Here is a 25,474-nt window from a genome sequence, read left to right as displayed (position 1 = left end):
GCCAACAACACAAAAGCTCGCTCGAGCGAAAGAAAACTCGATCGAGCGAAGAACTCAAACCCTCAGGTCTGCAATCAGACACACGCTCGAGCTAAGCAACTATCGTTCGAGCGAAGAAAAGCTCGCTCGAGCCAAAAACCTCAGCTCTCAGGTCTAACTCAAAACGCAACCCTCGCTCGATCGAAGCTACCCTGGCTCGAGCGAAGGACCAAAACAAAGAGATCGCTCGAGCGAAGAACTTCTCGCTCGAGCGAAGAGTCAAAATTCTGGGCAGCAACACTGGATTTCTAAACCCAACCAACCTGAAACAAACCTGCCCAACACATCCTATAACTCCAAAAGAGAAAATAAAGGACAACAACAACAATTATACAATGACAGAGTCTACAGAACCTAAGTCCGGATACAATAATCAAATGGGAAAAGACCGGGGTCGCTATATGTGTGAGTCATGTGATTGATTAATTTAGTATTATCATGTTGTATGTTTGATGTTACGGGATTAATGTCAACATATATTTTGATGTCGACATAGACTATGATGAATCACTAATTTGGGTTATTAACTGTTAAGCGATTGAAAAAAAAAATGGGTTCAATTTCTGTGAAGAGAATCAGATGAGAACGAAGTTATGTAGGAAATAAAATGAAATGAGACCAAGTTATATTACTGAGTTTCGATACAGGTATCTTAAATTTGAAGGACCAAACTTCCTAAGGGGGGGAAGGCTGTGATGACCCCGTCACGTATAATGATTAGTACTTATTTAATTAAGGAGATTTGAATTTTAGTTGTCAATTATTCTAATTTAATTTGGGATTTATAAAAATTATGGAGACTGGTTCGTATATAATTCTATTGAGGATTTATTTTAGAATTAGAAGTTGAAAGCCTACATGGCTCAAGAAAGTATTATTGGTGAATTGAATTATTTTAATTCAAGAAAGATTGACCCGACCCACAACCCACACCCGCGCCCGACACAGCCCAGCTTGGCCGGCTGGTTGGATGGACGGCGGCGGTGGTGGCAGCAGCGCGCGTGAGTGTGTGGTGGTTTGAGCCAAAGCCTACTTTCTCCGTAACTCCTCCCTTCTACAAACTTGGGGTGCCCCTTGGGGTCTCAACCCAAGTTTGTCCACCTAGAGCTTATATACACACACAAGGTCTCTTAAAGTTTCAATGGGAGACAACCATTTGAACCACTTTTGACTCTTCAATTTCCCATTCCACGAACTCAAAAATAACATCAACTTCCTATTCACTCTTAAATAGTTTTGACGAACCGTTTACATCGTGTAACTTGCCATGCGGCAAGGAACACGTCACCTCTGGACCCACCCCAAAAGACGTGTGGGCCCCACTCAAAGTTGGCCCAAAATAAGCCTATAAAAACCATAAAACCATAATTTCCAACAATCCCCCACATGAATGGAATTTGACAGAGAGAAAATACAAAAACATGATCTTATTACAGAGAGTATAGAAATCGGGAATATTCTGCAAAGGATAGGTAGCTTTTGACTTTGAACCTTCCTTTGTGAGACACTATCGGATTTATTAGCTAACCAGTGAATATGATGTTTTGAACTGTTCAGCCATTTGTGTAAATGAAGACAATATAACTCACACAGTATATTACCAGATATAGTTTAGTTCTCACTATTGTGTTCTTTTTGGCCCTGAACAACCTGGTCTTTCATGAGTGCTCTAGAGAATTGTAGCCCTTCACAAATCTCATAGAACCGGCCCAATTCACACCTATAAAGGTGATTCTTATGAAGAGCATCTTGCCATACTCCACTAGGTATTCCTAGATATAAGAATCATTAAAAGTATTACTTAACCTAAAACGCTGCAGACATCACTATTTTATTATAGAAATGGCTAGGAGTTTGACTCTCCAGTGATCCTTATGAGTCATACACAACTCGGTTGTCCCTTTGAACCTAGATCTTGGGATCTCCAGTCAACTAGGTTAGATTGCCGTTGTGGTAACTCTTTATTTAATGGGCTTAAATCCCATTCCCCTCAATGAATTTTTAACTAACTCTCTTGCTAACCTTTTGGTTAGTGGATCCGCTATATTGTCTTTAGACTTCACGTATTTAATGAAAATAATTCCATTAGAGAGTAGTTGTCTCATGGTGTTATGTCATTGACGAATGTGTTGTGACTTACCGTTATACATATAACTCTATGCTCTACCTATTAGTGATTGACTATCACAATGTATGCATATAGCAGACACCGGTTTTGGCCACATTAGAATATCTTCAAGGAAGTGACGAAGCCATTCTGCTTCTTCTCCAACTTTATCTAAAACTATAAACTCTGATTCCATCGTAGACCTAGCAATGCAAGTCTGTATAAAAGATTTCCAAGATACAGTTGCACCACCAAGAGTAAAGACATACCCACTGGTGGATTTTGAGTCTCTAGTATCCGATATCCAATTTGTTTCATAATATCCTTCAAATACTGTTGGATATCTAGTATAATTTAGCGCAATATTACGAGTAAATCAGAGATATCTTAGAACCCTTATAATAGTTTTCCAGTGTTCTATTCCTGGATTACTCGTATATCTACTTAATTTACATACTGTATAAGCTATATTCGGACGAGTGCAGTTCATTAAGCTTCCAATAATTTAGGCATACTCTAATTGAGAAATACTTTCTTGTACATTCTTAGAAAAAAACAAATTAACATCCACAAGTGTTCTAGCAAGATGATCATCATATTTCCTGAATTTGTCAAGTATTTTCTCAATGTAATGTGATTGTGACAAAGCATATCCTTATGATGTTTTGGTAGTTTTCATACCAAGAATTACATCAGCAATCCCCATATCTTTCATGTCAAAATGTTTATTCAACATTTTTTTGGTAGCTCTAATCATGTCATTATTACTACCTATGATGAGCATATCATCCACATAAAGATATACTATAACATAACTTTTGTTTGTGTTTTTAATATAAACACATTTGTCACATTCATTAATTTTAAATCCGTTTGATATCATCGTCTTGTCAAATTTCTCATGACATTGCTTTGGCCCTTGTTTTAAACCATATAATGATTTAACAAATTTACACACTTTATTTTCTTTTCCTGGAATAGAAAATCCTTACAGAAAATACTTAAGATAAATTCGTCCTCTCCTCGGTGCTTTCAGATTGTGGACATCTATCTCCTAGGATAAAATGATCAACAACAAATAATAGCAGCACTACAAACTATTTGCATAACAAACACACTTTGTGTTTACACTCTTTCTCACAAGAAAAGTAATGCAACAAAATAAAGAGAGCAATAACAGAATTGAGGACGATAAATCCAGTGAAAATCCAAATGAGGGACTTGACTATTTTTAAGTGCAATGGTGGCTTTTCAGTTTTAAATTCAACAGGTAGCAAACTTATTTGAACAGGTATAGTTCCTATTCGGTTTGAATTAAACAGATACAAAACTTATTTCAATTTAAATTAAACAGGTATGAATAGATTTGAATCTGTTCGGACAAGTATGAAACCTGTACAAAAAGTTTGAAGAGGTGTAAGCCAAAATTTGAATTTTTCTAATTTGAAATTTGAAAATAGAACCGGACAGAATTTATTTTCCAAACAAAAAGAAAAAAACCAAATGTTTTTGGCCAAAAAAGAATTAGTATTGAACTGGACAAGCCCAACTCAATCTCACACCAAGCACTCGCGTCCATGCCCCCATTCAACCGCCCGACGGACCGGACAGACGGATGGACAGACGACGGCGGTGGTGCGCGCGTGTGTGTATATTTTGGGTCCAAGTGGCAACGCGTTCTTTGCCGCGTAACAATTCACGTCGTATATTTGGTTTCTCTAACTATTATCGGGTGAATGGGAAATTGATGCCAAAGTGAGCTCCATAGAAATGGTATATTGGTGAAGTTTTCATAAAGAATGAGTTAAGGTTTGTCCCACATTGTTTTGGTGGGCAAACTTAGTGTGGGTTTGGAACTTGGGATAGGCCCCAAGGGGCACTCAAGTTTTGTAAAGGGAGAGGTTGTAGGCAAAGTGGTGTTGAACAATCTTTAATGTATTCAAAGAAAGAATTAAAGAAAGGAGTGAGACTATTTGATTACAAAAATCAAAGCAGTATAAAAAAATAAAACAACAAATTCTTATTTTGTTACAAAATTAGAATCTGGAAAAGAAAAATAAATAAAACAAGAAAGAAAACTAATCACTTACCTTATTAATTTCTTGAACAAATTTTTGATCAAGTCCAGTGTTTAACACTATATCCTTAAGACAGATTCATCATCTCCTCGATACTTTCAGATTGTGGACGTCTATCTCCCAAGATAAAATGATCAACAGTGAATAGTAGCAACACTACAAACTATTCACACAATGAACACACTTTATGTTTACACTCTTTATCATAGAAAAAATGATGCAGCAAAATGCAGAGAGCAATAGTAGAATTGAGGACAAAAAGTTGAGTTATAATCCAAATGAGGGACTTGTCTATTTATAGGTGCAATGGTGGCTTTTCATATTTGAATTTAACAGGTGGCAAACCTGTTTGAACAGGTAAGGAACCTATTTGGTTTAAATTTGAATAGTTACTGAATCTGTATGGTTTAAATTAGAAAGATATGAACCTGTTCGGGTAGAAAAATAAACTGGACACCGTTTTGAAATTAATTTCAAAATTTAAATTAAAAAAAGGGTAAGAATTTAATTTTAGAAAAATAAAATTCAAAATGTTTTTGGCCCAAAAAGATAAGAAATGGACTGGAAAAGTCCAACCCAACGTCACACTACGCACCTGTGCGCAAGCCCAGGCCCAGCCCGCCCTACCGACCCGACGGATTGACGGCGGCAGCATGTGTGTGTATGTTTGCTTTGGGTCTAATGAGTCTAGCCCACTTTGCCCGTAACCTCACCCTTCCACAAAACTTGGGTATCCTGTGGGGCCCTCTCCAAGTTGCAAACCCAAGCCTTATAAACCCACGCAAAGTTTTCCCACAAAACTAATGAGGGACAAACCTTAACTCAAACCTTTATGGAAATTCCACCAAACACACCATTTTCATGGAGCCCATTTTGGCATCAATTTCTCATTCACCTGATAATGATTTTGAGTAACCAAATATACTACATGAATCACAATGCAGCATAGAATGCGTTACCACTTAGACCCACCAACTTTAGCGCATGAGTCTCACCTAAAAATTAGACCAAAGTTTGGAAAAAAATTTGTTTTTCCCAAACCATTTCTTACAGTTCCATGTAAATTTCTTCTTTTAACTCACCTTTTAAGAAAACTGTTTTAATATCCATTTGATGAATTTCTAGATTGTACAATGATGCAATGGCAATTAGCATTCTAATGGATGTTATTCTAATAACTGGTAAGTATGTGTCAAAGTAATCAAGACTTTCCTTTTGTCTATCCTTTAACCACAAGTCTTGCCTTGTATTGGTCAATTAATTCATCTAATTTCATTTTTCTCTTGAAAATTCATTTGTATCCAAGAGGTTTACAACCTGGTGGCAAATCCACCAATTCCCAAGTGTGATTTTGCAAGGTGGATTCAACTTTGTTATTTGCAGCCTTTTTCCATAAAGGAGCCTCAGGATTGGACATAGGTTCTTGAAAAGTTAAAGGCCTATTTTCTAATAAAAATGTTAGAAAATCTAGACTAAACGATTTTGAAGTTTTAGCATGTTTACTACGCCTAGGTTTCTCTTTCTCATTTTGATCTAACTTTTACTCTTGTTCTTGATCATGACTAGTAATGGCATCATAAGATCTTTTGTTAGTACTAGTCTCTTGTCTAGTCTTATTTGGAAATATATGTTCAAAGAATGATGCATTCCAAGATTCAATAATGGTATTTACATGCATTTTAGAATGTTTCGACTTATGAATCAAAAACTGATATGCACTACTATTCTTGACATAACTAATGAATATGCAATCAATAGTTTTAGGGCCTATCTTAGTCTTTTTAGGACTAGGAATAGCCATTTTAGCCAAACACCCCCACACTTTTAAGTATTTGTAGGATGATACTCTCCCATGCCACATTTCATCAGGTGTTTGATTTGTTTTCTTTCAGGGTATTTTATTAAGAATATAATTAACAGAAAGTGTTGCTTCCCCCCACAAGTTCTGAGGTAATCCAGAACTTATTAACATGGCATTCATCATTTCTTTTAAAGTTCTATTTTTCCTTTTAGCAATTTCATTTTGCTGAGGTGAATAAGGAGCGGTGGTTTGATGAATTATTCCATATTCTTTACAGAACTCACCAAAAGGTGACTCATATTCACCACTTAAATCACTTCTTAGTTTTTTAATTTTCTTACCAAGTTGATTTTCAACTTTGTTCTTATATTGAATGAAAGTTTCCAAAACTTCATCCTTGGTTCGAATTAAATACATAACTATATCTAGTATAGTCATCTATGAAAGTGATAAAATATTTCTTATCACCTCTACTTTGAATTGATTTAAAATCACAAATGTCACTATGAATTAATTCAAGTGGTTCCGTACTTCTTTCAATTGAATGAAAATGAGTTTTGGTTAATTTTGCCTCAATACAAATTTCACATTTATGATTTGGATCAATTTCAAATTTAGGTAAACATTTCATATTAATTAATCTACATAAAGATCCATAATTAACATGTCCTAATCTACCATGTCACAAATTTGAATACTCAAGTAAGTAAGAAGAAGATGTATTTTTATTAATAGCAGATGGTACAACAGTCATTACATTTATTTTGAAAAGGCCATTAGACATGTAATCTTTCCTACATACATCTCGTTTCTGGTAAGTACAAATTTATCACTTTCAAAAACTAGCCTAAACCCATTTTTACTCAACAGACATCCGAAAACAAGATTCTTACGAAAGTTCGGTACATGTAGCACATTGTTGAAAGTGAGTTCCTTTCCCAGATGTCATCTTCAGAATAATCTTTCCTTGTCCTTCAACTTTAGAAGGCACAAATGTGGTGAGTAGCACCAGTGTCCACCAACCGTTCTTTAGGATTTCCAACAAGGTTTGCCTCGGAAACAACTGCAAAAAGATTTATGCCATCTACAACATTGGAAATTTTTTCCATTTCAACTGGAGCAGGCTTCTTGCTTGATCTTCTTTTGACATTGTGCTTGCTACGACAATCTTTAGCCCGATGTCTCTCTTTGTCACGGATGTAACATTTTCCATTGAACTTGTATTTCTTAGTTCCCCCCACCCCTTTAGAGCCTTGTGAGGAACTTTCTCTAGAATACTTCCATTTCTTTGCTTTTGGTGCATGTTGCACCACATTTGCCTTAGACTCCATTGGATGCTTACCAGTTTGCTTCTTAAAATTGCGGTTGTGCTCCTTAATCCTCAAACACATAATCAATTTCTCTAAAGTTATTTCTTTGCGCTTATGTTTGAGGTAGTTCTTGAATTTCTTCCAGCCTTGTGATAATTTTTCAATTAAGGTAGCAACTTGGAAGGATTCACTAAGAGACATGCCTTCTACATGAATGTCATGCAGAATGAGTTAGAGATCTTAAACTTGGCTGATCACAGTCTTAGAATCAACCATCACAAAGTCCAGAAATTTGCCTACTATGAATTTCTTTGAGCCAGTATCTTCTGTTTTGTACTTTTTCTCGAATGACTTCCAAAGTTTCTTTTTCCATTTTGATAGAGCTGTAGACGATGTACAATGTGTTATCAAGTCCGTTCAAGATGTAGTTCTGACAAAGGAAATCAACATGTTTCCATGCATCGACCGCAGCAATCACTTGTCAATCGGTTTTATCCACTTTCCGAGTATGAGCATTCTCACGGAGAAAACGTGCCAGGTTGAGAGTAGTACGATAGAACAACATTTTCTGCTGCCATCTTTTAAAATCAGTTCCTAAGAACTTCTATGGCTTTTCACCGTGATTGACTGGCACAATCATAATAGGAGAAAAGGTTGGAGTAATTGCAGTCACCATACCAGTACTGGTTTGAACATTAGTTTGACTAGTTTCAATAGCCATGAATTCTAAATTATAAAACAAAATTATAGTTAGAATTTTATACTACATAGAAAATTAAACCATAAACACATAATTTAATTCTGTAAAAATAAAACAAACAAGAATTGTAAATTTTATTTCCAATTAATTTGAAAATAAAATTTTATTTACACAAATTAATTCCACACAGAAAAATATTTCTGTAACACTTTCAAAAATTAAAATGCTAAAAACAGAATTTTAATAAATGAAAACTTAGAAATTATTTCTGAAAACCATAATTAATTTCTGACTAACTTCACAAATAAATATTCTGAGATTATTAATGATAACTAGTATATTACCACTAGTTGTCAAAGAAAATAAACAATATATTGCTACTATTTGTCAAACAGTATATTACTACTATTTGTATTTTTCAACCAGAATATTACTTTGTATAAACACAGAAAATAATTTCTGTAAGAAGAAGAAAGGAATAAAAGGAAATAAACGAAAAGTTCGGTATAAACAAAATAATTCGATTTGTCTTAAGATTATAGGAACAATCTTTTGTATATGAGGAGATAATAATGTGAAATAAATCAAACAAATAAAAATAAATTACTTATAGAATTTATTTACCGAAACAAATAAGTAGAAAAATGAGCAAGTCTAGTGTGTGACACTTTGTCCTTAAGACAGATTCGTCCCGCTCCGGTGTTTACAGATAAATGGCGTCTATCTCCCAGGATACAATGATCTTACACAGATTGTAGTAGCACTCCAAACAATCTGTACGGAAAACTAGAACATTTGCTTTATACTCCAAGAATTTTTGTCTAAAATTAATATGAAGAAAATATCTATGCAAGAGAGCAAAATGGAAGGCAAGCAAAGAATTTCAAATTGAACAAACTGCTGGAAGAGGGTCTCAATTTATAGATAGATTGGTGACTATTTTGAATTGAATAGATACAGATTCAAATCTGTAGAGTCGAACATGTGCAGATTGAAGTAAACAAGTGCATAATTCAAATTAAATAGATGCAAAATTCAAAACTGTATGAAATCTTCTAAAAAATGGAATCTGAGAAGGCACTGTTTCGACAGGAAATTTGAATTCAAATTTGGATTCGTTCAAAAAAAAAATAATTTTCCCTCAAGAATTTTTGAAAAAAAAATTTAAATAAAAATTGTCCAAAAAATTAATATTATGACCGACTCCACCTACAGCCCACAACCACGCCCAGCCGGTTAGACAGACAGACGGCGCAGACACGTGTGGTGGTTTGAGCCAAAGCCTACTTTGTCCATAACTCCTCATTTCTACAAACTTGGGATGCCCCTTGGGGCCCAACGTAAGTTAATCCACCTAGAGGTTATATACACACACAAGCTTTCTTAAAATTTCAGTGTGGAACAATCATTTAAACCCATTTTTGACTCTTTAGTTTCCCATTCCCCGAATCCGAAAACGACGTCAACTTCCCATTTACTCATAAATGGTTTTGACAAACCGTTTGCATCGTGTGACTTGCCATGCAGCAAGGAACACGTCATCTTTTTGGACCCACCCCAAATGATGTGTGGACCCACCCCAAATGACGTGTGGGCCCCACTCAAATTTGGGCTCAAAGTTGGCCCAAAATAAGCCTATAAAAACCATAAAACCGTAATTTCCAACAGTATGCATTGTTGCATGATTTAGATAAAAGCTTACAAGATAGTAACAAAATGAGCAACACTGTAAACAAGAAATACATGAAATTAAGAGGAGAATCAAGTCTGGTAACATTACACCAAATGCTTCGAGTATCAGGTTCTCAAATAAGGTATTTGATAAGCAAAAGCATGTCATTAGGATTGCTGATGAAAAGGTTGTTTTTTCAATTCTATAACAGATGTAGAGCTTCAAAGCATTTGTTGAACAAATTATGTATATATACTTGTAGTTGTGGATAATTGTTGTTGTTGTTGTTGTTGATAAAGAGAAAGAACAAACAAATATGTTCAAAATTTCTCTTTGAATTTTTTTTTCTTTATTATATGTTGTTGATGATGAGGAAAAGGAAATAGATTGCAATAGATAGTGGAAAGAGGTAGAGAGAAGAAAAAATTTGAGCAGATAGACAAAATTTTGGACAGATAGAAAATTTGCATAGAAAAAAATTGAACAGATAGAAATTAATTTGAACAGATAGATGAAAAATTTGAACAGATAGAAAATAATTTCAACAGATAGTCAAAAAAGTCAACAAATAAATTAAGGGATAAAATTAGAAACAAAATGTCCTTCAAAACAAATGAAATGACCTCTCACCAAACTATTTCACAAATGATGACCTTCCACAAATAAAAAAAATACACTGAACTTAATACCTTAAACACTATCTAAATTGGATTTATCACCAATTTTTTCTTTTTAAATTTTGATTTGCATCACAATGTTAAATGACTCACTAAATATTAATGGAGTGAGCATGCACACATTGTGAAAAGTGCAAACTTTTTATTGCACTGAAAAAAGGTATGATTTTACAATGACATGAGTCAAAATCCATTTACACCTCACTAATTCGTAGTTTTGCTTGAGAGAGAAGAAGAGAATCTCTCTCTTGCAACCGTTGAATCATCTGCACCACTGTTTCCATGGAAGGCCTAGCATTCGGATTATGTAGAAGACAGATCCCAGCAATGCCAAGCAGTTCATCAACCACATTTTCCTCTAAATCTACCATTTTCTTATCGTACAATCCTCTCAACCCTTCTTTCTTCCTCTTCTGCTTCACGTACTCTCCCAAGTCGGTGACAGTAGGTTTTTTCCCAGTAACAATCTCTAAAAGCAATACACCAAAGCTATAAACATCAGACTTTTGAGTAAACACTTTCGGGCTATATTGGGGGTGTGTTAATTCTGGTGCAACCCTGCCTGGATTTCTTCGTATGATCGTTGTTGGGGATATTAAGTAAGGTGTTTCGTAGCCGGAAAGGCAGGCTGAGAAGTCTAATTGGATCAAGACATTAGAGGACTTGATCACTCCACAAACAAGGACTAAACCTTTTTTTGTGACTTGTTTGTGAATGAAAGCTACTGCCTTGGCTGCACAAAGAGCTATTCGGATTCGAACTCCCCAATTTAAAGGAGTGAATTGAGTACCTTCACTTCCTGCATTGTCATTTTGAAAGCAAAGTTTAACTCTAATATCCTCATAGTGTGTTCCAATCCAACTTCGAGGAGTACTGATATAAATAATAAAGTAAATTTCTACGCTGCCAAAAACATTTTATGCATTTTTCCGTGTTTGCTATTACAGAAAATAAGTTTAATTGGGTGAAAAATATTTGTACTTTTAAAAGGTGAAAAAAAAATTCAGACTATGGTTTTACAAAAAGTTTCTATTTATTTCAAAGCAACTTGAGTAAAATTTTCTACTTATTTCAATGCAACTTGAAGGAGTACTAATATAAAGAATAAAATAAAATTTTACTCCAGTGGGAAACATTTTCTGCATTTTTTGGCGTCAAGTATGACAGGGAATGAAAATCAATAGAAAGTACATTTATCTGGATGAAAATTATTTTTTATTTTTATTTTTTATTTGAAACAGTTTTAACTTTTGAAATGTGAAATTTGTTTAGACTAAAGTCTTACCAACGTCACCATAATACCTCTGTCATCACTACCATTGCTACACCACCACCACCATCACCATCTATCACTATCGCTATCCCATCACTACCACCATCACCACCATCTATCGTTGTCGCTACCCCACTACCACCCATCAAAACCACTACAACCACTTCATTGCCGCCACCACATCAACAACCACCATTACCACAACCACTAACACATCAATTTCAAGATCACAACTAAACATAAGAAAATATTTTTTACAAAAAATATTTTTAGCAAAACGTTTTTTTACCAAAACAAAATAGAATTACTAAGTAACACATTAGTTTCGAGGTCGCGAAAATGTTTTCTACCTAAACAAATGGGAGCCTAAAATTCAGGGCTTGAGATTAGGAAGATGGAGAGAAAAACCATAAAATTTCACACTCACCATGTAAGAGCTCCTCCAAGCTCCCCAAGCAGAGATACTCATGTATGATAAAAGCTTCCCCACCATACCAGAAACTAAACTGCATTGCCAAAAGCCAAGCACATCTCAGCCCTCCAAAAAACTTGATCCATAACTCAAGATCATCTGAACCAACCAATCCCAATACCAATCCCACTTGGATCTTTCGCATTGTAACGATCGATCCATTGTTAAGAACAACCCTATATAGAGTCCCCAAGGTCCCTTCGCCGAGCCTAGTTTTTGGAAGTTGAACCAATTCGAATGGATCAAACTTCACTGCAATGGCTTCATCGGCGAATATCACTTTGGCAGGGAGTAACACCTTGACCTCTAGCAGTGAAACCGGTGTCGCATTAGTTACTTTGCCGCCATCACTGGACCTGACCTTTCTTAACCGTTGGATGATTATTGAAATAATTGGTTTGTAGATGCTGAAGACTATGATCATGATTAAGAAAAGAAAGAACATCCATGAACCAGATTGATAAATCATACCTGTATTAGATGGGCTTTAGAGTAAACTATATGTCAAGAACTTAGTGAAATGCTCAAACAGAGTTTGTAGATGCGGAAAACAAAATTGGTTTAGTTTATGTTCTTTCATTTTCCTTTGTCTTTGGATTTATCATAGTTGTTTTCATCAAAAACTTTGGAATGATCATCCAAGTTGATGCAAAAGAAAATTTAATATAAAGAATCTTCCAAACTTGCTTATATATTTTTTATAGAATGATATGATTGCATTTGGACTTATCATTTTAAAACAATGTGTCAATTTATTAAATAATATTTAATATTTTTTTCATGCTCTTTAATATTATGTCAAATTATTTTAGTGGCAAATTTTGTATATAAATTATAGATGAAATATTATTTTGCCCTCCAAATTTTCACGTATTTTTCAATTTGACTTTCAGACTTCAATTAATATCAATTTTACATCCAAAGTTTCAAAATTTTGATCAATTTAGCCTCTACCATCACATTTCGTCTAGAATTGGACGGATTGTACTGAGTGGCACCAAAATTCATTTGAAATTTCATTTTACCCCTCACACTATATCTTAAAAATCAATTTGTAATCCAAATATAAAAAATAAATTTAAATATTTAATAAATACTTTTTTTTTTAAAGATATTTACCAATAAATTTCATCTCACAAACAAGTTCTCCAATTAGTCTCAAGCTTTTTTTATTGATTTGTTAAGTCTTATTAGTAGATAGTTTCTTTTTGTGTAGTCCTATTTTTTGTTTTGATAGTATTTTGGTAGACAGTATACCATTTTATTAACTTGGCAAGTATGATGTGACACTCCAATGTGGCAAGTACTAATATGACACTCTAACGTGGTAGGTATGATGTGACACTCTAATTTTTTTATAAAAAAAAGTAACCTATGGTGACGAAAATTAGTGAAGAATACAAATTTCGTCACTATATAAGAATAATCTGTGAAGAATTATAAATTTTGTCACATATAATAAGAAAAATAAAAATAATAGGTGACAATTTATTTTCATCAATAATTATTTCTTTTTAGGTGAGGAAAAAATAAATTTTGTCACCGAAACTTTTCCCACTAATTTTTTTGGGTGGTGTCAAAATTTTGAGACTTTTGGTGAGAAAAAAAAATTGTCACCAATTATAAAATTATTAGTGAGAAGTATATTTTCGTCACCAATAATTTTGAATTTTTTTTTAGAAATTTGATTTTAAATATTTTAAAACCATTTGGTGATAAATATATTTTCGTCACTAATAATTTTTAATATTTTGAGACTTTTTGGTGAGAAAATTATTTTGTCACTAATTTTGGAAGAAAATTTTGACATATTAGGCGGTAAATGAAAAAAATAGACTATTTTTTTCCCTCTTTTTTTTGTGTGTTTATTAGTTTTCTTCTCATCTCTCTCTCTCACTCAAAACAAAACACAAGTTAGCTTCTATCTTTAACACCACTTGTCCTCCTTCAGTGCCACCACCACGTCACCTATTCTCTTCCTTCAGTGCCGCATCTCCAACCCCATTTGCTTGTCTCCTTCAATGCCACGTGTTCTCATTTATTAGCACCTCTTATTATTGGATTTCTTTATTTTTCAATTTTCAAGTATGGGCTCTCCCTCTCTCTCTCAATTTCTCTATTTTTCTATCTTTGTTTTCTCTAATTTTCAAAATTAATGTTTCCCCTAATTTTCGAAACTAATGAAACACATAGTGTATAGCGATCCTGATTTAGACCCGACCCATTTATTGCCTTTGAATTCGAAAAATCATATCCTTAGCAGTCATTCTTCTTTCTTTTCATGTTTGGTTTTGCTTCTGGGGTCGATACCATAGGTTCCTAAGATTGACACCATCTTGTTGTCATACTCTTGGTGTCTTTACAGTTTTTTGGAATCGACACCAACTTGCTGCTGTGTCCCAAATATGACAACATGATGAGTAGAATATGACACTCAAAAAAATAAAAAACTCCTTTAACTCATGCTAAAATAATCAAAAAAATTAAAAAATAAAAAAACCAATCCATTTCTCAAACGGAAGCATGCCAACCATAGCCTTACTTTCATGGAGTTGTTGAATGAAATTATAAATCGTACTGTGTATTTGATTAGAGCTAAACGACATAGAACCACGGGTTCACCATCCTATGATTCTCTAGTGACTATGGAATGGAGAATCCTAATTGAAGGTTGGTTTGTTAGCTGTCAAGATGTTCATAAAAAATAGAAAAGTACTCTTCATATAATTTAGGGGTTGTTTGGAGTGTCATAAATAAGTGTACTTTTTGTTTTTTAGACTAAAAAATTGAGGAAAAAAATATGGATGTTTAGGTTAACTTTTTGACTTTTTATGAAAAAATGTGTATTAAAAATTTGTAAAAATTAGTTTGTAGGGAAAAATTAGAATTGAGAGTTGTGCAGTCGTAATTGTTGACTTTTGGTGAATAGTGTTAACTTTTTAACTTTTTGAGTAACTTTTTGATTTTTTGACTTTTTCTTATCTTCCCAAACTTGGCCTTAGAAGAAATATCATTTTATCCTCTAAATTTTTATGCATTTTTAATTTGACCTTTAGACTTTGAATAATATCAATTTTATACTTACACTTTTAAAATTTTGATCAATTTAGCCACTGTCGTCACATTCCATCTACAATTAGACGAATTGTGCTGACGTAGTACCAAAGTTCATTTGAAATTTCATTTTACTCCCTAAACTATATCTCAAAAAACAATTTGCCTTCCAAATATATATATATTTTTTTTAAAATAACTTTTTCATTATTGAGATAAAAATTGGGAGATTGACTAATAAGTTATATATTTTGGACTTGTAATTCATATACATATTTTTTCTTATGATTCATTTAGTCCTTTTGGATGTGTAATGACTCATTTGCTAGCTGCATTAGAATGTCACATTTAAAAAAGTACACTAAGAAGTTTTTTAATGTCACAATATACCCGCCACGTTGGAGTATCATATTTAGAAAAAATACACTAAGGAATTTTTTAATTTTTTTTAGAGTGTTACATCATACCTGCCACATAGTCGCATTTGAGAAAAGTACACTTGTTTGGGAATAGGCTTTTTTAGTAACTTTTTGATTTTTGATATAAAAAAAAGCTAGTATGTTTAGGATGACTTTTTGGTTTTTTACGAAAAGATAGGCAAAAAATAGAGAAAAAATAGAATCTTTGACTTTTTGGTATAGGTTGTTGGTTTTTTGACTTTTTTAGTAACTTTTTGACTAAAAAAGTCACTTGCCAAACGAGGGCTTAGCTTGGTTTGGAAAAGAGTTTTTGACTTTTTGGCTTTTTTGACTTTTTTTGTGAGAGAAGAATGTAATGATTATGAGTTGGATGTGATGTTTTGTTTGTTGTGACTAAAATAGCTTATTTTGTCTTTTATGGCTAATATAGCCGCAAACCTCCTTGCCAAACTGAGCTACAGGGTGTTTGGGTTAAAATAGTCATAAAAAGATAAAATAGGCTAAAAAATTAATAAGACAAAATGTTGGGTAATTCTATTTCCACCTCACAAATTCTTTTAGTATACACCATTTACTCAGTAGACACCAAACACAATTTTGACATTTTTGTTTTTGCTCAACGCACACTATCAATTTTCAAAAATTTCAAAAATATCCCCATCTTCCTGAACCCAACCTATCCCAACCCTAACCCTAACCCTAACCCTAACATCTCTCTACTGCCAGTGTCGCCCCTGCAAACCCTTTTTCGTTGTCGTCTCTCTCTAGTTGAGGTCATCCCCCTCCCTATCTTTCACTCCCAACTCCTCCTCAATTTCTCACTCCACGGATCTCACATTGCAGCTACCCACAACCTTTACCCCTATCTTCTATTTTTTCCTCTCTGTTTCCATCTCTAGCCTTTTCTTTTTCTTCTCATTTTCAAACCCTAGATTTGGAAACATAAATCAATCTTTATGTCTCTCTTTCTCTCTCTCTCTCTCTCTCTCTCTCGGATCAAAAGGTTGAAGAGTTGGGTCGCGCTGTGGAGTGGATGTGAAGGACATGTTGTGATAGAAGGTTGTAGCGTCAGCGGTGGAGCGAGTTGCAGTGGTGGCTGGGATGATCGTAGATGGTGGGTCGTCGGGGATGATCGTTGAAGTGACGAAGGTGACGGTTGAGTGACAGGTTGGAATGCAGACGACAACGGCAGCGGTGTGACGAGGCTGGGAAGGTGACGACGGCGATAGTTTGGTTTACCGGTGGCTGGAGAGGGAAGATGTGGTTGGTGTGTAGTAGATTTAGGGTTTTGTCCTAAATGGTAATTTACTTAAGGATAAAATTGTGATTCTAAAAAAATTCATTAAGTGTGTGGAGTAAGGAAACTTAGTGTGTGGAAATAGAATTTTTCCAAAATGTTACATCCAAATCATAATCATTTCATTTTTTCTCTCACAAAAGTCAAAAAAGCTTATTCTAAACAATTTTTTTTAGCCACAGACTAAAATAGTTAAAAAATTAAAAAGTCAAAAAACCAACCCATATCTCAAATGAAGGCTAAAAAAAATTCACTCAACAACTTCATGAAACTAAACAAAATAGGTAGGGTCTACAATATTACTTATATTCCTAATTCTCAAAACAAACGAGGTGTTTAGGGCCTGTTTGGTAATCATTCCATTTTCAATTTTTAGTTTATATTTACAAAAATTTTAGAAACTATTATAAAAACTTGTTCGATAATTTTTTTGGTTTATAAATAGTTGTCTCAATTTATAAATTTGAGGAAAAAACATAAACTCAAAAAATGAGTTTACGTTTTCAGTTTTCAAATTTTTTTTTTTCAATTAATTTTTTTTTTCAAATAATTTATTTTCAATTTTTTTTTCAAATAATTTTTTTTTCAATTAATTTTTTTTTCAAATATTTTTTTCCCAATTAATTTTATTTTCAATTATTTTTTTAATTAATTTTTTTTCAAATAATTTTTTTTCCAATTAATTTTTTTTTAATTATTTTTTTAAATTAATTTTTTTTCAATTATAATGTGTCATCCCATTGTCATAAATAATAAAAATAAATATAAATATTTTATACCTGAAAAAACATATTTTTTAGTTTATGTTTTTAAATTTTTTTTAACATTTTGTTCAAACCAAACGCGTTTGTAATTTATGTTTTTCTAAAAATAAACCAAAATCAATTTATAAAATTTTTAGAAACATAAACAAAAAAACGTAAACGTTACCAAACGCTACCTTAGTAATTATAAATTTATAGAGTGAAATTTTAAAAATTAATAAATTTTAAGATATGTTTAAACTTGATTTGTTTATATAACTATAATCCAATCTCGGGCTCAAATATTGTTTCGTTTTTGCAGTCTATTCTTCTCTAAACCTATTCTTCAAGCTCTGTTAAATGCAAATGCCAACAAATGTGATAAGAGCATCACCAACAAACTTTTTAAAAGAGATTTGTTGGTTGTTATAACTAATTTAATCTTATTTTACTCTTTTTAACAGGTTAGTTACTACTACAACAACTATTTTAATAAAATTCTCCCAAACTAATTACATTTGGAGAGTTTTCTATAACCATTTTTTTTTTCTTTGTATTTTAACTACTGAAAATTGAAGAGTGTCCTTACAATCACGCTTAAGTCATTGTTTATTGTTGAGATTTGTATAAAAAGTGTTTTAAAAATAGATAAATCTATTAACCCAAATTTTTTAAATATGAAATGTACATTTAGATTAAGTATGAATCACAAATTGAGCTTTTTGGATAAATCTTCTGGATTTGTAGCTCTGATGTTTGAAAATTGTGAAAATATTGTTTTTTTATTTTTTTAGTAAGCTATGAATACACCTCTTGAGGTTTTCTATGATTCTAAAAATTATATCCCGAGCTTTTAAATTTCTAATTACATAACAATTGACATCTTTTATTAATAAAACATCAAATAATTAACAATTTTTAACGATATCATAAACATATTTCAACTAACAATTCATATAATTTTATTATTACACAAGAGAGTGGTTAGAAATTTTAGTTTTGTTGTTAATTCTCTTAAATAAAAAATTGGGTTAAGGGGGTATTTGTAATTTCTAGAAGCACAGAAGATAATTTGTATTTTAAGTAAATCGTAGGAGATGTATTTGTAATTTATCTTCTCTCTTTTTTTCGCTAGATCAATCAAACTTAGAAATTATTGAAAATTGTTTTTTGCTTTCACAATTTTTATTTATTTGTAAATATTCTCTAATATTTGAGAAGCACATGTAATGTAAGGGAGACCCTAAAATAAAATTTAAAAAAGAAAAAGAAAAGAGTAAATGACACTAACTTCCTCTATAGTTTAGAGAAAATTCAATAAGTCTTATATATTTGATATAATTACACTAAGTTATCTTATGATTATAAATACTTGGCCCTCTTTTCATTCAAAATTCATTCGTCGTATGAATAAAAAAATGGTGTTATATCTTTTATATTAAAATATATATTTTATCTTGTATATGTTTGTGTTTTTATATCATCTGCATTAATTTTGATCCTTTACCTTAGTGAAAAAAAATCAATATAATTATATTAAAATTGTTAAAATTAATTATATATATCTATATATATTTTTAAATTTCAATAGAGAGTTTTTTTTAAAAAAAAAAAAACGTTGAGCTGGAAGGTCATGATAATAACGTAGTACAAAACTACAAATGTGTACAAGGACTGATTTGGCATAGGTAAAAGAACAAAGCATTGTGGTTTGAGCATCTGGTTGGTACTAATAAACAACGACGTTTACATCACCAGTATGAGATTGGTAATCTTTTTGGTACTAGCAAAGAACGTCAAAACATCGGACCTCCTCGAACTTCCAGAGTCGACATAATCGAAGAAAAATAATAACAATAATAATAATCCGAAATTCCAAAATTAATTGCTTGAAGTTTCTCACAATCCAAACGCACACCCATTACAAATTCAGAAAGAGAAACAACCAAGAAAGCTTTCAATTTCCCTTTTTGTTCAATGGAGGATAGCTTGTCGAAGTCACCCAAGCAAGAGGAAGAAGCCGAAGCACCGGGCCGCGGTGGCGGATGGGGTGGTTGGGATTTCTCTCCCTTCTCCGTTCTATCAGATCTCCAAAAGGCCGCTACTGTCGCTGCCCAAGGGATCTCTCGCAATGTACCTCTCTCTCTCTCTCTCATCTGAATTTTCTTTCTTTTTTCCCGACGATGGTCTGTTTGGTTGCCGAGAAAATTACGATTTAAGTATCAGTTGCGATTTTACATTTGGGGATGCTTTAATAATTAAACTTTCTATGGGGTTCAAGCAATAGCTATTCTTGGTTTCAAAATTTGCATACTCATTCGGCTACTATACTAACTTAATTCTGCCGTAATTATGCCTCAACATTTATTGAATTTTAGTATAATTCTAGTTTTTTTTTTTTTTTATCAATACTATTTAGGGGAAAACGTATATGGTTGTAATACTTGTAAATAAAAAAATTTAAAAAAATGGTTGTTGACTACTCGGTGGTGATGTGCTTAAAGAATAATAGCTTTAATTGTTGGTGGACAGAATGGAATCAAGGTGGATTCAACAGATAATTTTGCGAACCAGCCTTGCATGTATGCATAATTGTTTGTGTATAATTATGTGTATATTTTGTGGTAATATATACATGAATGTATATTGATATAAAGAGAGAACATATGAAATGTTTGGCCTTGTCAAGCAGTGAAATTAAGGTGAATTTGACTAAAAAATCCCGGTTGATTGTTGATTGAATGAGTTCCAAAAAGTTCAGCATGGTTAATTGCTAGAGAGAGAATCCCACGAGAACTGTGTACAGAATAAAACCCTGTGATGGTCTGAATGACATGTATGGATTATCTATGAATCTCCACCGTCAACACAGGCAATTACCACTCATGACCACTGCCCATAACTAGCAATACAAATGGTGCCATTGTAGTTTAGTCCCACGCTCCTAACCTCCTTCATCCCAATTTGCTTGTATTGAGTTGCTTTTTGCAGATTATGTAATGTTACTTATTCAGTTATATATGATAATTCTTAATGAAATTTCACTGGATAAGTACTTCACAGTGATTTATGAGGAGCCTTTTTGGGCATACTGGAAACATGACAGTTTTCACTCTTTCAATAATTTCACTTAATAAGGAAAGTTACAAAAATGTTTTGGATTTTATCTCCCTTATTTTTGTAATGGGATGTCACTGATCCTGCCAAAATCAGGGAGGCTATGCTTAAACATGGTTCTGGATTGTTCATATGTAATTTGCCTAACATTTGGTGCTATGCTGCTTGACATCCTTGATGCATTATTTGCAAACTAGTTGAGTTCTGGTTTCCTGGATGCAGGCTGTTGAGGTTGCTAGGACTGCAGCAAAAAGCATTACAGCTATGCAGAATGTGGCTGAAGACTCAGAATCTTCTAAGGAGGGTGATAGGGAAGAATCTGCAGTTGAAGGAGAAGATGAGGATGAAGATGAATTTGACAATCAACATAAGGCTGCTTTCGATAAATTGGAAAGGTTAGTGAGGATTCATTCCTTGGGCAGGCATGTAATAGATTTAGAATTCAAATTAATCGCTTGTCTCGTGTTTGTCTTTTTTTATTTGTTTCAGTGGTACGTAATTTCCTTACACATACCCTCCATTATCAGTTTGCATATATACAGTTATGGACCATGCATTCTTCAAATTTTACCCCTTTCTCTCTAAATGGGCCCCTAAGAAGCACATACACAGATACTACACGGACATGTGGACACGTAAAGTTTCAAAAAAATGCAGGATATGGCATGCTTGGAGCATGTGCGAAACATATAATTTATATATTTATTATAGGGGCACTTTTTCGTAAATTCCTTTTCATCTATTTATATTCCATTTAGTCCACATTATTTCCTTATGTTCCAATAAGTCCTATGGGTGACATAGTTACCAAAATACCTCTAATAATATTGACATTTACATTGTGAATGTTCTGTGATGTAAATGTTCACACCATCAATGTGAATGTTCACATCGTCAATGTAAATGTTCAAATCATCAATGTGAATGTTAACATGTCAATGTGAATGTTCACATTGTAAAATATGAATGTTCATAGCACTAAATTACTAACCGTTCAAAAAATATTTGTAAGGGTAGAAATGTCTATAAAATACCTTAAATATGAGAATTAGGATTTGGTAGATCAAATGTCCAAATAAGAGGACTTATTAGAATATAAGAATATCTTATGGATGAATTAGGATACAAATACTTGAAAAGGGATTTTCTAATAAATTTCCTATTTATTATATGTCAGTTTTTTTTAAATATTATCTATATATTATCATCAAACTTATTAACCTTAGGTATTATATTCTGACAAAAAAATAAAATATATATATTTAAAAAAATAGGACACAACGGGTCTCGTTTGGGAACAAGCTATTTTAGTAACTAATGTGTCCCAAACATGTCCCCGCGTGTTTGACATGTGTTGGACATTGGTGCATGACCTCCATCCATGCTTCATAGATGGGCCCTCAGCTGGTGTTTGTCACTTTGGTTTCATCAATAAATGGTACTGGCCCTGCTGGGAGTGTAGACTGCATACTGATCTAAGCTTATGTTTTTTGCATGTTGCCCTCATATTTCTCTATCTGAATTCATTAAAGCCAACCTTTTTTTGTTTTTGTTTTGGCAACTCTTTATAATTTTAAGGTGTTGGGTAATTGGTCTATGGAGTATTCTATATGATGGTCAGGGGCTATATTTGACAAATGCTTGGGGTTTACTTTCTCTAGTTGAGTTACTTTGCTGAATTTTTGAAGCATACTTATTTATTTAACATCTTGACTTTAACACTCGAGTTTGTCAGTTTTTCTAACTTTTCAATTTGCAGGGTTTGAAGGTTCTTGATAGTTCTGTAGAGAATTTTACTTCAGGAGCATGGCAGGTATTAGGAAGTGCATTGAGAGGGGGTTCTAATTTTGTTCAGAAGTAAGACTGCTTTGCAACTCAACCTTTTAAGATTTGCTCTTTCTATAATTAATCATCCCATGACGAAAGCAGCATTAGTTGTACGCAGGCCCACAATTGTTCAATTGGGTCAGATTCGCTTATATCTCTGCCTTCATGGTGCTGCAATTTTTCTGCTAATGAAATGATTTTGGAATCTTATTTTCTTTAGGCTTGAGCATTCTGCAGAAAACCTTGCTGAATCTGTTCAACATGGGGGTCCTGTTGCCCCATCCATAATAGAGGTACTCATGAGTCATGACACTTATTATCCTGCTTAATAATTGTTAATAGTAGCTTATTTCCTAGCTGTTGCTTTAGAGTGGAAAAGCTTTTACTGCAAGGGGAATGCATGTGCTACAGCTTGTAGGTAAGGAGACCATGGATCTTCTGATTACAGAAACTGGTATTGGAGTTGGGAAGAATCTGAAGGGCGTTCACCTGCAAGATGATGAGGAACAATCATTTGAAGAAGTCACATTCGATAGATGCTTTTACATATATAGAGGTCCAAAACAGTTGGAGGTCTCTTTCTTTATCTTCTTGGTTGAATATTTTTCAAATTTTGATGCTATGCCGGCTGGAATAATACTTCTGGCTCAAGCTTTTAAATTGTTATCCCTTCAAGAATTGGAGGCATTGTCCAACAACTATGCTCTGTTGTTTAACCGAAGAAAAGCAAAGCTATCATCTGAACAAAAGTCTTTTTATGACGGAAAACTAAAACAAGTGCCACAATTTTTTAATTTAAGTTCTGAAATTGATGGAAGTGCTGTTGAGTCAGAAAAAGGAAAGAAAATAGAGATTGGAGCTGAGGGTGGTGCTGATGAGATTAAGAATTTACACAATTCTAGTGTCAGGAAGGCTGCTGAAATGGCTGCTGGGTAATATTGACTTGGTTTATTCGAAGAGTTTTACTTTGTTTTAAGATTTTGAATCAATGTACTTGTAGATAAGTACCTCCATATGCATTTGCTTATGTGTGTGCTCAATATAGACCAACCACTAGAGCAAAGAAAACAAGAAACAGTTCTGTAATGTGTAAAAGCTATTTACCAAAAGAAAAATCTTACTTTGGAAATGGCTTCTTATTAACAATTTGGCTAAATATCAAAAGCTTATGGAGGATGCTTAGGGCGATATAATTTTGAACTCATTGCAAATAGTTTAAAGGTGATTAGGTCAATCTGAATGTGTAGAGTTGAACAAAATGAAGTGTGATGCATGACATTAATGGATCATGAGGCATTCCTTTAATTAAAAAAAAAAAAAATAATAATAATTTTAATATAGGATTGCGTCTGATAGAAGACCTCCAAATAGTATTATGACTTTATAATCATGTTTCTATTGGTGAGAACAGTCAGATTAACAACTTATATAGACTTACTGATTAAGTTAATATGTTACGCCCTATGAAGCATGGTTATTTCGGCAAACATGTTGTACTCATACCGGGTATTGATACTTTGCATGGTACTTCCGAATATATATTGGGTACACAAAATACGTACTCAAATTTTTTCTTCTTAATTTTTGTCATACCCTAGAGGTACCCAGTATGCACCCAAGCCATACCTCAGCCAGAATAGTATTTTCATCTATACACAGATGAATTTGATTGGACTCTTTTTTTTTTAGCATAATTTTAAAATTAAACTTTAGGTTGTGAATTATTTAATATAATGACATTAATTTTAGTTTATACCTTGCTTTTGGCATTAACATAGGTTAGATATTAACCAACTAAACCATTCAACTAGTTTTTGCATTACTCCAAATTAAAAATAAATATTTTTTAACGAATGAACCAAGGCATACATGTACCATATTTTTTTTAGATTTTACTATATTAACGTACCCGTATCATTCCAGTACTTGTACACATGCTTCATAGGTTACTCCATGGTTGAAAGTTTAGCGTGGATCACACTTCAATGTTTGTTAGTTTCTAGAAATTTAGTTAATTTGCTTGTGAGCCTTGATGTGTCCTATTTGATGGATGCATTATTTCTTTGCCCCAAAGCATATGACAAATATTATTCAGTCAACAATGCCTCATTGTTGTGCCTGATGGCGTTCATGCATCAATGCTTACTCTACGAATGCCTCTGAAGACCAATTAGCATTATCCTCCCTAGTTAGTTTGCTGTCGTTAATGTGATTCATCTACTTGGAAGTGGACAGATACATATGTATGAAGAGTATCAAATTAACAATTTTCCCTAGTTAAACCACATAAGTAAACTTTTTTGTGGTGACAATTTATTTTCTATCTCTCGTGTTGAATGAGCAACATGGACCTATTTTTGGGTTTGAGGGTTGAATTGTAATCTTGGGGCTCGTGTTGGTTTTGTGGTAAGACTTTAAGCATGCAATTCAAGAGGCATATTAATTTTTTTTCCCCAAATTCGAATGAAAATAATTGTCTGAACTCTGATATAATTTCAGTTGTAGAACAAAACCATGAACGTCTAATTCCAATTCAAATATTTAGTGGCCTTTTATTTCTTTCTTGTATCTTTAAAACCACCTTAGCATTGTGTACAGAAGCTTGAAATTTTGTACAGGGGACCGAATTCAGTCTGCAGTACTTAATACTTTCTTGATGTGTTGCAGCTTCACAAACACAATAGCAGGACTAGCTAAAAATGATATAGTCCAGAGGACTGCTGGCAGATTAGATTCTCTTCATTCAGAGGGGTTCATGTATGCTGGAATTTTGGGTTTACTGCAAACATTTTTCTTCTTTTTTCATTAGGGTCCTGCTAATGATATCCCTAAGGGATGTCACTAGCAAGCACAAAATGCCAAAAAATTTATAATCCCAAAACACTTTC

At 33.2% G+C, this 25,474-nt stretch overlaps 3 protein-coding genes across 3 annotated transcripts; 2 read left to right on the top strand and 1 right to left on the bottom strand.

The window, feature by feature from the left end:
• Positions 1-10,578: 10,578 nt before the first annotated feature.
• Positions 10,579-12,598, bottom strand: LOC114257388 (putative inactive receptor kinase At1g48480). The gene is made up of 2 exons (XM_028197148.2): positions 12,085-12,598; positions 10,579-11,183 (listed from the first exon to the last, which is right to left on the bottom strand). Exons 1-2 carry the CDS (start codon positions 12,596-12,598, stop codon positions 10,579-10,581), a joined length of 1,119 nt encoding a protein of 372 aa, XP_028052949.2.
• Positions 12,599-19,416: 6,818 nt separating this feature from the next.
• On the top strand, positions 19,417-21,591 carry LOC145822674 (uncharacterized). The gene is made up of 2 exons (XM_082920408.1): positions 19,417-19,775; positions 20,982-21,591. The coding sequence occupies exons 1-2, from the start codon at positions 19,620-19,622 to the stop codon at positions 21,342-21,344; spliced, it is 519 nt and encodes a 172-aa protein (XP_082776534.1). The 5' UTR covers positions 19,417-19,619; the 3' UTR covers positions 21,345-21,591.
• Positions 21,592-22,151: 560 nt separating this feature from the next.
• Positions 22,152-23,750, top strand: LOC114257360 (uncharacterized). Its single transcript, XM_082918249.1, has 4 exons — positions 22,152-22,217; positions 22,519-22,616; positions 22,807-22,879; positions 22,956-23,750. Exons 1-4 carry the CDS (start codon positions 22,152-22,154, stop codon positions 23,520-23,522), a joined length of 804 nt encoding a protein of 267 aa, XP_082774375.1. The 3' UTR covers positions 23,523-23,750.
• The last annotated feature ends 1,724 nt before the right edge of the window (positions 23,751-25,474 follow it).

The sequence above is a fragment of the Camellia sinensis genome, chromosome 3 (assembly GCF_055761805.1).
Source record: "Camellia sinensis isolate YWXY chromosome 3, ASM5576180v1, whole genome shotgun sequence".
Lineage (NCBI taxonomy): Eukaryota > Viridiplantae > Streptophyta > Magnoliopsida > Ericales > Theaceae > Camellia > Camellia sinensis.
Note: the sequence above shows the minus strand (reverse complement) of the source record. Positions and strands in the feature narration are given on the sequence as shown.